The 17277-nt window shown below is 43.0% G+C and overlaps 1 protein-coding gene across 1 annotated transcript in view; it reads right to left on the reverse strand.

Annotated features, from left to right (window-relative positions):
- Positions 1-17277, reverse strand: part of PRMT7 (protein arginine methyltransferase 7) — a 645306-nt gene that overhangs the window by 305465 nt on the left and 322564 nt on the right. Inside the window, exons 13-14 of the mRNA XM_078670716.1 lie at positions 12334-12423; positions 1157-1318 (exon numbers count right to left, since the gene is read on the reverse strand). Coding sequence (XP_078526842.1) covers positions 1157-1318; positions 12334-12423 — 252 coding nt within the window. The remainder of the gene's footprint in view (positions 1-1156; positions 1319-12333; positions 12424-17277) is intronic.

Raw genomic sequence — 17277 nt, forward strand, 5'->3', positions numbered from 1 at the left:
AACTAGAGGAGACCGGAGGTTCTTTGGTGGCACCTAATAGGGAGCTAGTCTCTGGAGGTAGATAGGCCCTGTTTTCCTTTTTACACGTTATGCTTTGTGCAAAGTATTCTGTAATCGTTTTGGGCTTCCATGGGAGGCCAGTGGAGGGCTTTTGTCCTGACCATAAATGGTCTTGTAAAGAACTTAAAACTGTGAAAATATCGAGCAGGTGGTGTGCTGTTTCTGCAGCTGCAATTGGCGAGTATTGGCATTAACATGTGCTTATGGATATGAAACATGCGAGTGAGACGTATGGATAAGATATATGTGAGTAATTGTTTTACATGTAGTGAACATATGCAAAGCTGTAACATTTTGGGTAGTCTCAAAGTTTTTGAAAAGCACATATCCCCCTAAATGCATGTCTAAACATATACTGAAAAAGGCTAGGGTAAGTGTTGGGAAAAGCACATGGAAAACCCTGATGTTTTGTGGGGTTTTAGTGTTAAGTGATTTGTACAACTGAAAACGCTTTTCCCACTACCAAAAAAGAGAGCATTTGGGTTATCATTTGTGTCCGTCAGCCAACTGAGGTTTGCCTGGACTCTTGACACAATGTACCTCACTTTGGTCCACCACATAAAGAGCCAGCTTCCTACAGGTGGTTATTTGCGTAGGAAATCAATTAGCATACAAGGAGGCAGGTTCTGCTCTACACCATTTGCCAGAAAAGGAAGGTAGCAAGGGTGTGCATACAGCCAGACAAGTGAAGAATGGCTATATAGGACGTGCTATATGTGTTCAATGCTCCGATTTACTACCTTTGAAACAGCTTTCAGTCACACCATAGGTTGTCTATGGCAAAGACCCAGGAGGCAGCCTCACCTTACGGGGCAGGGTTGTTTGAGAGCAAGATGTGGGAGGAAGCAAGAAGTAAAGCTTTTATAAGAGATAGATTAGCGGTAAATAACATGAATTATTTCCAGGTAGTCTAATCAGAAATTTAAAAAAATGCATACAGTGTGTTTTTGGCTCTACTGTGATTGATTCGTTATAGTTCTGACACACATAGGCCAACAGACACAAGGATCACACCCCCAGAGCCCCCTCCCATGGCCACCGAGCCTTCCTTTATCAGATGTCCTTATAGCCGTTCCTCTGACAGCAGATGGCTCACCTTGAACTCCACGATCAGCATGTGGAGAGAGGCCGACTGAGGAAGGATAGTGGCGTTGTTGTGTAAGTGGCCTTCTACTGCAGTCCTTGCGTACCAGAAGTAGAGATTGTGCCAAGGCAAGAGGCTCGTGGTGAAAAATGGCTCGCCGATGAGAATGGACACCTGCACGACAAAATGGCAGCAAAATGACAAGGTGGCATCTTAGAAAGACTATTTACGAAGCTTCAATGCTTGCTCGTCAGTTTCTAATATGTTACAATGAGCATTCCTCGTGATAACTTCAACTTCAAAAACCACTTTATTCGATTTAGTTAAAAATCATAAAAGCATTCTACAATCAATTTAAATAGGGCAAATCGATTTCATGAAAAGTTACATACAGCAATAACAATTTTATACACAGTTTAAAAACAGCTAAATAAGAGGTAATTATTAGCTAAAAATTACAGGTACAAAAAAAAAAAAAAAACACATTTCATCCTCCAGAGCAAACCCCTATGTTACATTTGCATTCGCCTCCTCCTAATCCTAACAGCAGCAACAAGATAGTTAGCCACGCTAAACATAACTAAAGGTGAGTCCAACATTTGGAGATACAGGAGGGCTGGTTTTGCCTGATGAAAAGCTTTGTCCTTCAATAGAGGCACCAGATATTTCTGTCTGGGCATAATGTAAAAATGGCAGAACAGCATAAGGTGCATATTATCTTGCAGTGAAAAATTGTCACAGTTACACACAGGTGCATCCTCCTGCTTGTACCAGCCTTGGCTGTCACAAAGAACCGTATAAATCTGGTTGAACCGGAATTTTACCAGAATCCACCTATGAAAAGGGATGGTAACTATGGCAAGATACGGTTGTATAGCTAGGCAGGTAATAGTCAAAAAATGGGCTCTAACCGTGGGCTTTGTAAGTTGGCATTCCTCTCTCTCCAAGGTTTTCAATTTAGAGAAATTAAGCTTAACCCAATCTAAATCAAATTTCTTTAAACCCAGAGGGGCGGAAAAAATCTCGGGACGACCAAGTTCCAAAGAACACTTTTGAATGTATGACAGCCAAGCAATTTCTTTGAATTTGTCCAGTTTTAAACAGTCCCTCAGTATTTTATGATTTAAACCAAGGTTGTTATTGGTCCAAGTCCTAATCCATAAAAGAATAGGTGCCATTGAAAGGATATCGGTAATATACCCTAGACCCAGCTCCTGATGAACTGAGAACGTGGCTGTCGATTGGGGGAGCCCTAGTATAGATCGAAGGAACTTATTTTCTTCCCTTTGAATGGTTTCACTGTTCACATATCCCCACAGACCTGAACCGTACCTAGCTATTGCCACAGTTTTTGCCCTGTACAAGCTTAATAAAGCACCAGTCGGCTTCCCACCAAGTCTCCTAGAAAAACTTAAAATTGCATTTGCCGAGCTCCTAACCGCTTTAGTTTTGGCTGTAATTTGGGGAGCCACATAAGTTACTTGTATTCCCTTGAATATCACAGTCATTAAGTATTGTGACCAGAGGCATTAGGAAGTACTGCTCTCTGTTCAGACATACCTCTTTTTCTTCACAACAGACAGCCAATATGTGGTGTGCAATTTTTTTTATGCTAAAAGCTCCAATCCCTGCACATATCTTAAGAATGTACTAGAACGAGACACACACCTGAACCTCGAATATGTGTAAGTGCAGCTTGATTGGATACCTGAAGAGGGGTGAAAGACAAACTTTAGTACCTTATCGGCTCTGCAAACGTGTTTAGCTATGGTGCACGCAGCATGGTTGAGTTTTTTTTCTTAAAAAAGTGTTTTGACGGGGCCACTCAGTACTCTTAAAGCTTCGTTGAGTGTTACGAGGAGAGTATTAGAAGACACATGAGGAATTAAAATACTGATATTTTGTGTTCGGGATGGAGGACTGCAGGGAGATCCTGGGAGACTAGTTAGCGGCACATTGGCTGCTTTCTTCTTTATTTATTTTTTTAGTTCTGCTCCAGTGAAAAATGAATGGTCTTCTGCTGAGCTCACGTTTCTGGCCACAGTTTGATACTTCTTTTGTCTGGAGGAGGCGCTGATCTTTAGCAGGAGACCAGGGTAGTCTACTTGATCCAGTCTAAAATGGGAGGTGCAGAGGTCTCATGGATGTCGAGATCTATTTCTTCCTGCTGAATGTGTGTATGTGCAGCTTGATTGGATGGCTGTAGATGGGTGATCTTGGAAGAAGGCCTACAATGGGCAAGAGACTGCAATTCAAGCTTTAGTAGGACTGTAGTGAAGATGGAATTTAGTCATTGTGTTCCCATGGAATCCCGTGGAACTCGGCGAAATCTACTTTGGTAATACAACCCTATGAATAGTATTGGCAAAGCCAATGGGTATGTGAGCTGTTGGCATTGTCAAAGATTTTTGCCATGTTGCATAGCCGTGCGGGTGCCGCGCAGCATGGCTGAAGTTTAAAAAAAGTTTTAAAAATCCTTAAGGCTTTGTTGAGAGCTACTTCTTCCTCCTGGCCATGGCTCTGAGTATGAAAGGTGGAAGAGGAACTGAAGGGTATGTCAAATGCCAAGGCTCAACTGGAATCCAGCTGTGCCGGATAGCCTTTTTATTGCACAAACCTTTCCCCGGTGGGCTGGAGCCCTTGGAGGCCAGTTTTAAAAGCCTAGGGCCACTCTTGGTGCTTTTATCACTTTTCCAAGCTCCCCAACATTAATTGAAGGTGATGCAGGAAAACTTCAAGAGAGAGACAGAAAGATAGGGATGGAAGGAGATACTTTGCCTCTGCCCCGGCAACATATTGTATATGCAGAGGCAAAGAAGCCTTCAGGACTGTGTGCCACATTACCGTGGCACACAGTCACCGTGCACCCAGTGGGTCCCACTTCGGAAGGGGCAAAAGGGTTCCATGGACCCCAGAAATGCCCCTCTAGGAAGATGTAGTAACCTACTGCACCAGCTTGCAGGGGGATCTCACCCCCTTATTTGAAAGGCAGGCTGGTTGATGCTACACAGGGAAAGGTGGACTGCAAGCTTCAAACAGCCGGTTTGTCTTTCATTAATGCACTGTCCCCATGGCAGACACGACTTCGAGCCTGCAATGGGAACAGTGTATTCAGTGTAATAGGGTGCATTGTCCCGGCCTGCACCAATTGCTCCCAGTTAAACTTGTTCCGCAGTGAAGACGATGGCAGTGTGCTCTATTAATTATACAAGACCTGACTGCTCATCCATCTTTCCTCTTACCCTATTACTGCTTCAAAGTGGACTTAGGATAGCATAAATAGGGTATAATCAAACAATGGCATCATGTGAGACACTAAGTCTACCACATTGACAATGACACTTTCACAGAGGCACCAACAACGTCACAGGGGAACCGACAAATAGGCATCTACACTGTTACTGGCTAACTAACACAGGAGCACCAACACGCGCATGGGGACATTGACGTGGTTACAGTGACAAAGGAGCAGTGGCAGTAGGACACTTACAACGGGGCGCTCGCACTGGCACAGAGGCACTGTCACCAGGATACTGACACAGTCAAGCTGACATTAGGACACTTGTACTGGGAACACTGAAATCGCAGCATCGATAGAGGCGTGGCAGCATTGACACTGGAATGCTGACGTGGAGTGGGAAGACTAATGCAGGGGCAATTACACCAACTGTTTCACTAAGCCACTGAAATAGGGACAACAGGACACATGGATACTGAAACTAAGATAGTGACAATAAGATACAGTACCAGAACAGTAACACAGGGACACTGACTGGGGGCGGAAATCTAGTATACCGACATGTGGATACTGGCAATGGGCGTCGACACTGACGTGGAGCAAGCCACACCGACAATGGGACACAGACACCCGGTCAGTGACGCAGGAGCGAAGACGCTTAATTTGAGACAGTGACACTGGAACACAGAGTACAAACACTGATGCTCAGGCAATGGCACTCGTCAGTGACAGGGAAGACTGACAAAGAAATGCTGTGATACTGACACTGAGGTACTGATTTGGACACAACACCAGAACCGAAAACGACAAAGACTAACACAAGAGCAGTGACTGAGGGACACAGCACCTAGGTACTGACTTGGGTCACTGATACAAGGGGACGTACGTAAGAACCCTAACAATGACACACTGAGGTAAGGTAACAGGCTTTGATACTGACACACTAACATGGATTCCGAGCACTGTCACACAGCCTAGGGTCACCTTCAACAGCCACACAGCCCGAATACAGAAACAATGACACTGGAACAAGAGGACATTGACACAAAGAGCTTGAAACTAACATGGGGAGAGTGACATCAACATTGGATGTTGACATCTGCACATGGACCATATATAACATGGAATAACTAACATGGGAAAATTAACACTGGGACAGGACATTACCATTGGCCCACTGGAACACAATGGATGGGAAAATAGGAACAGCGACAGGGAGGAAATGACATTGATACTGACACTGAACTTCTAGCACAGACATTAGGACGGTCATTGCTGCCACTGGGACAGGTACCGGGGGATACTGGGACCGTTAAACTTATATGGGGACACAGATATTTGAATAGAGGCATTGTAACAAGGATTAGTATTCATAAAATACACTTCTAAAGATACAACCTAAAAGTGTCAAAAGGGGCTTAAATGTACTCGAGCCTAGCCTTGGAGTAAGGCAAGCACTACACAAGGATAACCACTAGTACTACGACACACTCCTATAGAAAACAATGGAGGCAGGGAATTAAAATACCACCACAAGGGCACGGTTTAATTAAATTTGTTTGATACAAATTTAAAAATATTATTTTACACACACGCAAACACATATATGCATGTAGGATATATAATGAGAATTTGTGTAATATAGTTTAATATTCCCATCTCAATATTCTGGTGATATCATAAACCACAAGGCTGAAAAAACAGAGTTATTTACAAATGTTCACACAACGCTGAGAGGGCAATGTGGGACCACTTTGCAGGTTACCCATTCTGTAGTTTTTTTATTTTATATATTTATTTTGGCGGTGTTAGTTTTCAAAGGCTGTTTTCTTCACAGTACTGCTTAAATGGGCACTTATTGTCACTACAATGTTTAGTTTTACCTTTCATGAATAAAATGTTGATAACATGGCTGCAGCGTTTTACCACATAATTATGGATTTTTATTTGCCACATAATTTTTCAGATTTCCAAAAAAACTCGTTTCTAGCTGAAACAAATGAAAATAATGTTGCCAGAACATGTGCCACACTTTTTGCTACATCATTTAGATAATCGTGCCATTATTTATTCTTCCATGCTTAAAGCTCTACAGCTACAAATCTTGGTGTTGAGTTTCCTCAAGGAGAAATGGTTTGAAGCGTGGCAGATATATATACATGTGAAAAAAAGTATGCATAATTATTTAAATAATGGGGTTTAAAATGTAATAATAAACTTAGAAATGAATTTAAACACTTTTATAAAGAACATTTTAAAAGTATGTAATTTGGTGGAGGGCCAATCTCTGTGGAAGATCCCTTTCCTTCCTAAACCTGCGCGCCCCAAAAGCTTGTATCTATCCCCCATCACAAGACACATACTAACTGCTAGGGACTCGATGGTGGAAAATAATGGATCACCCTCCTTCCCCTCCCCTTTAACACCTACTGTAGGCAACCCAGACTTTGCCCCTGGCCTTCTAGCTTGCCAGCACTGGAACCAGGGCGGCTACAGGTCCATAGGCAACTTACTCAGACAAAGAGGGAATTTGCTCCTTCGAGGATCTTTGTTCTGACCTAGCCCTGCCTGAACTGAACGCTTCCACTACAGTCAAATACGCCACTGGGTGTTGCACACTATGGTATGTCCTTAGGCACAACTGCATCTTACCCCCTATGAGAAATGGCTACTTTCTAAAACGTCAAACGTCCGCCTCATCACTGAGCTCTAGGGCCTACTTCGTCCAGTTGCTTCCCAGCACAAATCTTCCAGTCAGAGACTCCTGGGAATGCGAAATTGCCGCACTTTCACACAGCAGGAATGGAGGGGATATCTACAATCGCACGAGACACATGACTCGCAATGTCACCAGCATTGAAACAGCGACCAAAGTGGTTACCTATTGGTATCTCATACCTCCCCGGTTGCATAAAGGCAACCTAGCTCGGGGGCCGGAGTACAGGAGCAATTGTGGCTCACTGGGCACGCTCCCTCACCTGTTGTGGGACTGCCCTGAACTCACTTCTTATTGGACACAGGTGCTCGACGATCTAGGCACTCATTTCAACACACAACTACCCCCTTCTGCCCTGCTTACATTATCCTGGGACTACCCAAACGGCCTCACTTTCCCACTTAAGTCACGCAGATTGGTCTTCCGCTGGGGCGCGCTCTGCAACACATATTGTTCCAGAGGGGCACGGGCATATTCCTGGTGACACTGATTGTGGTATGTTCTTGACATGGAGCGCATATCCTTCTCCTTGTTGAATCAAGGGACCTCCTTACCAGACCTCTAGTGTTCATTCCTCTTGCTTCCGACTTTGGAATTGAATGAACTCACTTGCTCCAAATATCTCAGCCTTCTACATCTATGAGAGACTTCCTGTGGTTCTACCTGAGGGAGATGCCCACATGTCCTATGAAAATAAATGCTCTCTTGACTTACATGAATGGTTCCAGTGGGGGTTGTTTGACAGTTTGAACAATGCCATAGCTATTGGGCCATCCACCACTAATTACTTTATATTTGCAAAACTCAAAGAGATTTAAACCATAAAATTATGTAATTTTATTAGGTACAAAACATTTAAAAGTTTAACCAAGCAAACTAAACATTAAATAAAATTATAATATTAGTCCGGTGGATCATTTTTAATTATTGTTTAAAAATTAACAATTATAGATTAGTACATTTAAATGATATTATTCAAGACGTGATGCAATCAAAATCAATGTATGCTCATTTGTGTTTGAGCCAGGATATGAATAAAGTACTTTTAGGTTAATTTGGGGTCTTCCTGTTTTATTGTGACAGCCTGGCACACTCATGCTATTTTCAGCCCTGATGATTTAAAAATTACTGATGCCCTGATGATGACTGCCTGATTTTTTTATGAAGTTTAAACCCTGTTGATACATGGTGTTAATTAGATGCTAATTTAGCATATACAATTTAGAAAATTATATTATTAATTTGTCTCTTCATGTTTGCATTATCCAATTACTCTAATTATAAATACATATTTTTTCACCTCACAAAATATCATTATGTGATCACTTGATTACTGAATACGTTGGCATTATAGGTTTATCTTTTTTTCATATTTTCTTTTAACTATATAAAGCAGTTGATTGCAGAACCTGTCTTGTTGAGTTAAATGGCTGTAACATTTTATTTTATTAGTTGCAGGGTAATAGTGAATATTAAAAAAACCATTTATATTATACTTTAATATATACATATCAATCAATCGACCATTTGTAAAGCGCACGACTCACCCGTGAGGGTCTCAAGGCGCTGTAGGGAGGTCGGGGTGTAGCTACTGCTTGAACAGCTAGGTCTTGAGGAGTCTCCTTAAGGCCAGCAGGTCCTGGGTATGTCGTAGGCGGATGGGGAGGGTGTTCCGGGTTTCAGCGGCGAGGTGGGAAAACAATCTGCCACCGGCGGTCGCTTGACGGATGCGGAGAACGAGGGCGCGAACAGCGGAGCAAAGCTAGCGATTCGGGGTGTAGAAGGTGAGTCGTTCGTTGAGGTATGCTGGTCCGGTGTTGTGAAGAGCTTTGTGAGCGTGGGTGAGGAGCTTGAAGGTGATCCTCTTGTTGACAGGGAGCCAGTGAAGGTCTTTCAGGTGGGATGAGATGTGGCTGTGGATGTCCAGGATGAGGCGTGCAGAGGCGATCTGTATGCGTTGTAGTCGTTTCTGGAGTTTGGCTGATGTTCCTGCGTAGAGAGCGTTGCAGTAGTCCAGTCTGTTGCTGACGAGGACCTGGGTGACTGTCCTTCTGGTACCGGTGGGGATCCAACTGTAGATGTTGCGGAGCATGCGGAGGGCGTTGAAGCAGGAGGAGTAGACGGCGTTCACTTGCTCAGTCATTGACAGTGCGGAGTCCAGGATGACTCTCAGGTTGCGTGCATGGTTAGTGGGCGTCAGTTCAGCCCCCAGTGCAGCCGGCCACCATGATTAGTCCCAGGCGAAGTGGGTGGATCCAATGATGAGGACCTCCATCTTTTCCAAGTTCAGTTTCAGGCGGCTGATCGTCATCCATTCGGTGATAGCCTTCATTCCTTCGTGGAGGTTGGATTTGGCAGTGGTGGGGGCCTTGGTGAGGGAGAGGATCAGCTGGGTGTCGTTGGCATATGAGACTATGTTGAGGTCGTGTGATCTGGCGATGTTGGTGAGCGGGGCCATGTAGATGTTGAAGAGTGTCGGGCTGAGGGACGATCCTTGGAGTACGCCGCAGTTGATCTTCGTGTCTTTAGAGCGGAATGGGGGTTGCGGACACTCTGGGATCCGGTGAAGAAGGAGGTGATAAAGTGCAGTGCTTTGTTGCGGATCTCTGCGTTGTGGAGACGTGTGCGGAGGGTGTGGTGGCAGACGATGTTGAAGGTGGCCGAGAGGTCCAGGAGGATGAGGGCTGCAGTTTCTCCATTGTCCATCATGGCCCTGATGTCGTTGGTTGCGGCGATGAGGGCTGTTTCGGTGCTGTGGTTGCTGCGAAATCCGGATTGGGATGGGTCCAGGATGTTGTTCTTTTCGAGGAAGGAGGTCGGTTGACGATCTTCTCGATGACTTTCGCTGGGAACGGGAGGAGGGAGATGGGCCGGAAGTTCTTGAGGTCCTTGGGGTCCGCTTTGGGTTTCTTCAGTAGGGTGTTGATCTCGGCGTGCTTCCAGCTCTCCAGGAAGGTGGCGGTCTCGAAGGAGCTGTTGATGATCTTGCGGAGATGGGGTTTGATGGTAGAGCTTGCTTTGTTGAAGATGTGGTGCAGGCAGGAGTAGGATGGTGAGCCAGAGTGGATGGTGTTCATGATTTTGTTGGTGTCTTCGTCGTTGACGTGGGTCCAGGAGAGCAGGGGGTCGATGTTGATGTGGATGGGGGGGGGGGGTGTCTGAGGTGTCTGTGTCTGTCGGGGCACCTGGTTGCTGAAGCTGTATTGGATGTCTGCGACCATGCAGTGGAAGAAGGTGGCTAAGGAGTCACAGAGGTCTTGTGATGGCGGGATGTCTTTGGAGTTGGAGCTGGGGTTGGAGAGTTCCTTCACGATGTTGAAGAGCTCTTTGCTGTTGTGTGCGTTGTTGTCAATGCGCTCTTTGAAGGAGGTCCTTTTGGCGGTATGGATGCGTTGGTGGTGTCTGCGGATGGCGCTCTTGTAGCTATCTGGTGTCTGTTTGTGGTGCCACTTCTTCTTGAGCCTACGGCAGGCCTGCTTGGATGCCTGGAGGTCGGCGGTGAACCAGATGGCTTTTCTGTCGGTGCGCCTGTTCAAGAGTTTCTTGATCGGGGGGAGGCTGTCGGTGCAGTCGTCGATCCATTGCCTGAGGTTGCCGGCGGCGGAGTTTGTGTCGGTAGTGTCCTTGGTGGGTTTCGGGCGAGGGTGGTGACTAGATTGTCTTCAGTGACTTTTCTCCAGCTGCGGTGGGGGGTCCGTTGTGTGCGGTGGTGTGTGGTGGGCTTCTCGAAGGTGAAGTGGACGTAGCGGTGGTCAGTCCAGTGGAGTTCCGTGGTGTGGCTGAAGGTCAAATGGTTGCTGGCTGAGAAGATGGGGTCGAGCGTGTGTCCGGCAGAGTGGGTGGGAGTTGTGACGAGCTGCTGAGTACGAAATTGGCAAGGTTGTCTAGCAGGGTGGTTGCTGTTCTCAAGGTGGTAGTTCAGGTCTCCGAGGAGGATGTAGTGCGTGGACGCAAGGGCGTGCGTGCAGACAAAGTCGGCGATGGAGTCGCTAAACTGCGGCCGGGTGGTCTGTAGATGAGGGTTCCTCTGAGGGTAGTGTTGGGGACGGTGTGGATCTGGAAGTGCAGGTGTTCAGCGGTGATAAGCGTGTCGTCGGTGCTGGTCGAGATTCTGAGGGCGTTTCTGTGGACAATGGCGATTCCTCCTCCTGCTCCTCAGGAGAGCACTCCACAGGGACTACGGCAGTCATAAATTACTTTAATCCATGATTAACAGGGACATGCATAACATGACGCGTTTAGGCGATGCCTTAGTCGAATGTTTACTAAGGCATCGCCAAAATACGTCATGTTATGCATGTCCCTATTAATCATGGATTAAAGTAATTTATGACCGTCGTAGTCCATGTGGAGTGCTTTCCTGAGGCCAAGAAGGAGTAAGGAGTGAGCGCATATATATATATATATATATATATATATATATATATATATATATATATATATATATATATATATAAATATATATATATATATATATATATATATATATATATATAATGTTTAGGTCTGGTGTAAACACAACTTAGGTGTCTGCATAATCTCATGTAATGAAGCAACAGATACCACAAAGAGAGGGCCTCTAGATAAGCACCACTCAGCCATTGATTCTACAAGCATCATTCACATTTTTTGTCAGTCCACAGGACAGCATACTGAGCGAAGCAATGGACCAGTCCCCTTCAGCCACTGCTGTGCTGGAAGTAATCACATTTTGAATTATTCGACAGCACAGACATTTAGTGTTTGAAATGTCTTTCATTACAGGTGATGGCACTTTGCCTTATTAACCATCTGAGACCTCAAAGGTCGGAATAGCCACTCACTGGCAAATCAGTCTGCTGTAGAAAACAGCTTGCAGTTGCACTTAATGGCACAGCAACAAAGTCCGAGGAGGAGAAGAAAAGTGTTTCTTTGTGCAAAACAACTAAGAAGGTGCTGGCAGGCTGCTGAACTGGTGTAGTTCCCTAGGCATGATTGGCACTCAGGTATTCAGTGACTCATCCATCGATGCACTCACTTATTTAACTATTCAGCCATGCAAAACCTGACTATACATCATTTACGTTATCGGTCACTCATCCATCCAATCATTGACTAATTTTCACACGTAACCACCCACTGATCCACATGTAACAATTCACCAATCAATAAAGAAGCACTTTAACTTATAACAGAGACACACCTATTGGATTTGCCAATGGTTGCTCTCTTTTGCAACTAGGTCAGGTCTCTCACCTTTTTGTTCTCCAGGTCAGCTGTGTTGAGCAATTCAGGGCGCTTCTCAATGACTTTTATTGCATCTCCCAGGTGGTTGGCTTTGAAAATCTTAAAAACAATAGCAATTAAATTAATTGGATTAGCGGCTAATCCAAGACTTATACATGTTTATTCCAATTCACTAATCTACGCATGCAAATTATTAAAATTGGTGTGTGTTTTTGTGCACATGCACGGCCAAGCTTGCACTTGGAAAATAAAATGCTCAGGTTGCCACAGGCCCAACACACCACAGGCTGTGAGGGAAGGCCTCTTGAATATTTCCTATCACTATGCGGCAACGCTGTTCCAAAGAACTTGAGGGCAACTTTTTCACAATCTCCAACTTATCCAACATTCTTCCTTATGATAGTCAACAATGGTGTCAATGTTGTCTAAGGAATCAACTTTGTTTATTTTATCTTCCAAAGGTGTTTTCTGCAGGATCAGCATTTGGCTAACTTTGCAGAGGCTATCCAATCTCACAAGTACAAGAAAAGTTTCATCCAATCTTTGCGCATTACTACAGAATTAATCAATCTAAAAAGATACTTGCGAGTCAACATGAAACTCATCTGGAGGTCAAATGGATGGCAACTTGAACTTTTCCATTCTGGGATTCTTCCTAATCATTGCACCTTAACAGCTTCACTGCAAAGCAATGGAGGCCATATTGCTAGGGGCCTTGTATTACATAACTTGTAAAGCTAAAATGTGCAATGTTGTGCTTAGTTGCTATTCCATTTTCCTTTGAGGCTGCTGACAATTATTAAAAACAGGTAAATATTTGATCGAGCCTGCACACTGCCTGACTGGAGTCCCCAATGCTCTATCTATCTTTAACTCATGCCTTTCGACATATACTTTCTTTATTTCATTTCCTTAGTTGATTCTATTTGTTTTATGCAACTTTCCATTATAACAATTCCTATATGTACCTTCAGGCCACCAACTTAGATACAGCTATCTCTATAAATAATTGCTTCAAAGTGTTCAAGCAAACACAACCCTTGCACATAGTATCCAAACGCCCTTTCAGAAAAACATTCCTTTTCATCAACATCCCTTCGATATTGAGGTTCAACACTTGCACAATGTCTTTAATCAGAAACCTGGTATTTAAATAATGTAAACTTCCATACTTCCATTTAAAAAATAAATTAATACGATAACGGCGCTGCATTTTCTAAATGTTAAGGAAAACCGTATGTTATTCAACAAAGTAATCCAGAATTCCTAGTTCTCTTACTTGCAAATTTATGGATTACAGGTGCTGTCAGGTAAGATAACCAATACGGATTTTGATCAGCAATGAAATGATTACTTTCTGAAGTCCGGCCAGGCACAGTCTCATCTATGCCTGAGCCAACTTCTTTCCAGGCCATGTGACATATTGTTTAGATCCTCCTAGACTCATCTAAACAGACAGCACTAGTGATGTGGATGTCTAGTGAAAGTTTGAAGAAAATTAGGTGTTCAGGAGTCGCTATAGCCAGTACCTAAACGCTATGTCCATTTTCCCCATTTCACACTTGTAAGATTTTGTGGCATCCAAGGCAAATGTTGGTTACGGAAGCTCTGCCTACCGCATCGTTCACATGAGGGTACACATGAACCTTCTGAAGAAGTGAATCACTAATACAAAGTCATTTCTAAAACGACAGAGGAAAAGCAAAAGATGAATGCGAAATTTTATCCCTGGGTAGTTTCAGAGAGGGCCCACACAAAACATATTGCAGAGACAGTTCACAGCTTGTAGCAAATCATCCGGCCATAAAAGATCTATCAGCCGCATTTGATTGCGTGACTCCTAGTAAGTTATGGGATATCATGATCTCCATGGGAATTGATACCGAAATCATCAATTTTAATAGGCAGCTTTGTGCAGGGGCCACAGTAAGGTTTGGCAGAGCTGGGGAATGCACTAAACCCTTTGGCATCAAGAGTGGAGTGAGACAAGGATGAATGCTTGCCCCATTCTTGTTTTCCCTGTACACCAATAGGGTGGAGAATGCCCATGGAGAATGCCCTAGGTAAATGTACTAAGGATGGACCGTATATTGAAGGGAGTAATCATCCAATTCTCCTCTATGCAGAAGATGCAGGGCTCATGACCCGTACTTCAAGAGCACTGCAAAGTCACATAGAGGAATTTGCTAGGTTCATGCTTTCCCTGGACCTGCGTGTCAACCAGTCAAAATCTGTTAGATTAATCGCATCAAAGAAGTGCTCAGTTTTTTATCTTGCCCAGCACAGAGTGGATGCGGCTGACTCCTTACCATACCTTGGAGTTTTGTTTAAATGAGAGTTCTTCATGGAAGCATATGATGAGCAATAGTGCCCTATATCTGAAGAGAGATGTAGCAGCCGTCTTTAAGTTTTCAAAAAGGTGAGGAATAATCCTATTCCTGAAATGCTACAGATGTATTCCTCTAAAGCTATGGTGGCAGCCACTTATGTGGTGGCAGTGTGGGGAATACTAAACATAGATTCTTTACAATGCATAGAAGACGCCTTTGCTACTTTCCTTGCCTCAAAGTTGTTCCAATTTTGTATGCCATAATGAGTTTGGATTCTCTTATATTAATGATGCTGGTAAATTGGCCATTCTGTTGTTGTGGCGTTCTATTTGCAAGAGTGAGACATTGATTTTAAATCAAGCAGTATTGAGGGATTGCCTTAAATTAGATCATGCCAAAGCGATAACTTGGCTGATATACAAGAGCTCCACATTGGCAAGTATTGGACTGCACAAATAGTTTGACTCTACGTTAGTTTGTGTTACCTTCCCTAAAAAAAAACGGAAGCATATCTTTGTAGAAAATGCAGCCGCTATTAGACGGGAGGCTAACAAAAATGCATTTAGCGTATCTCTTTAGAATAGGGCACCCACACTAAGATGTGACGTTCAATCCTATTTAATCCTTGTACACAATTTGCAGCATTGTTTATTTTGGTTAGATTTCGCTTACAATTTATCCCACTCATAGTGGGCTTCCCAGCTAATACCCACACATGTAAAGATTTGTCTCGCTGTCAATGTGATGGTGTTTCACAACAAACAGCTCATCATTTACTCTTTTTTTGTTGATTTTACTTCCAACAAAGAAAATCAATACTGACTCCATATCTGCGTTCAACTAATTTTAGACAGTATAAATGAGCATTTCCAACGGCATTACAGCCCTTTAGTCCGCTGGGTCTAGGCTACTAATTTATGCGCTGTATATGTTTGCTGTTATTGGACATAGAGCACAGTGCTAGTGGTAGGGGGCTTTGCATCGTTTTAGCACTAAATGTTCTAACAATTTAATATAGAGGCTGATTAATTATTTATGTAATTTGTAGCCACTGTTGAAAAATGTTTTTATAACTGAATTGTATATGCTTTATCAGTAATATTTTAGTTAACTAACAAATGAAGTATGACTGACTGACTGAGTGGGAAGCTTTATCCTTGGGTAGTTTCTGTGAGGGCCCACACAAGACATATTGCAGAGACAACTCGCAGTTTGTATCAAATCATCCAGCCATAAAAAATACAACAGTAAATATACAGACACTTCAAAAGCTATATAATTCAATAAATAACAAGAATATTTTAAATTTACAAGATTAGGCAACTATAAGATAATGCATGTAAAATGAATGCAATTCTTCAGACTATATAATTTCTTTGGTATTCAAAATGTCAAGGTATCATATTATTATGTTTCTTCTCCTAAGTGAGTGTTTGATCAATTTCACACTGTAAACTGATAAATTCTGGTGCAAGTTGTTTAAGGATATTAACACAGGCCTATATGAGCTAAAATTCAGAAAGAAAAGTAGTGGTAACAAGAACCTTTTCCTTGACACCGTATAAAATGTACAGAACAAAACAAAATGCGTGGTAGATTGCTCTGAGACATCACAGAACAGTGCAGCAGGTTCATCCTTAAGCCCTTATCAGAAAAATAATTAGTACATGAACTAAGTTCAATGTGAAGGAAGTTAAAAGGAATCTATGATTGACATCTGTTATAAAAAGATACCGTTCACGAAAATTGGATTTAGCATTAGGATCACTGTTGCTTTCAATGACTCAACAGAAAACCCAATATCACATTTTCCATAGAACCACGATTTCAAATTGGACTTTGTGCAATAATTTTACAGTAGGGAATTTAGAAATGTCAAATTTGCCAATCTATTAAAACCTTTGCTTCACGTATATCAGATAGGGAAGCCAGACACAATCAAGCAATTAAATGAAGAATATTGTTTCGACCAAATTGACAGCCAACATAGGAGTGGTCGGAGTCTAATTTGATCCTCTAGAGTTCTGATTTCCAATTCAGCATAGCACATGAAAGATGATGTACTTTTCGGAACTGAAAGTAACCGGCGTAGATGATCCAGAGTTCGGATTTCCAATTCAGTATAGCACATGAAAGATGATGTACTTTTCGGAACTGAAAGTAACCGGTGTATATAAATATTCTCCGACAGTTGTATTCCCTTTAGTGGTATGTAAGCCAATAGTTCTGTATCATAAGTTACAACTGGTAAGCATTTAGTTTACATAGTGAGTAAATTTCTAACCGGTTTAGAACCTTATTTGGCAGAAAGGCTAAAGACTGCTCCTAAGGATTTTTCAAATTGTTGAACTCAAATTCTCCTTAGATGGGCCCTGTTATAACTAGAATCAAAAGAGATTCCCAAATACTGAAACAGGTGATGTTGTGTATGGGTGTGGAAACAATATAATGGGTATTGCTTTTGGTAGACATGAGACCCCGTAGCATGGTACACAATTTGGATAAATAGATCTTTAAATCAAGGTCTTTCATAAAGATAGCAAAAGGGTCCAACAATATTTAAAACTCAATGGGTGTGCGGGCCAATAGGGCCTCATTGTCCACATACAGAAGAACAGGGACC

Source organism: Lissotriton helveticus, chromosome 12 (assembly GCF_964261635.1).
Source record: "Lissotriton helveticus chromosome 12, aLisHel1.1, whole genome shotgun sequence".
Lineage (NCBI taxonomy): Eukaryota > Metazoa > Chordata > Amphibia > Caudata > Salamandridae > Lissotriton > Lissotriton helveticus.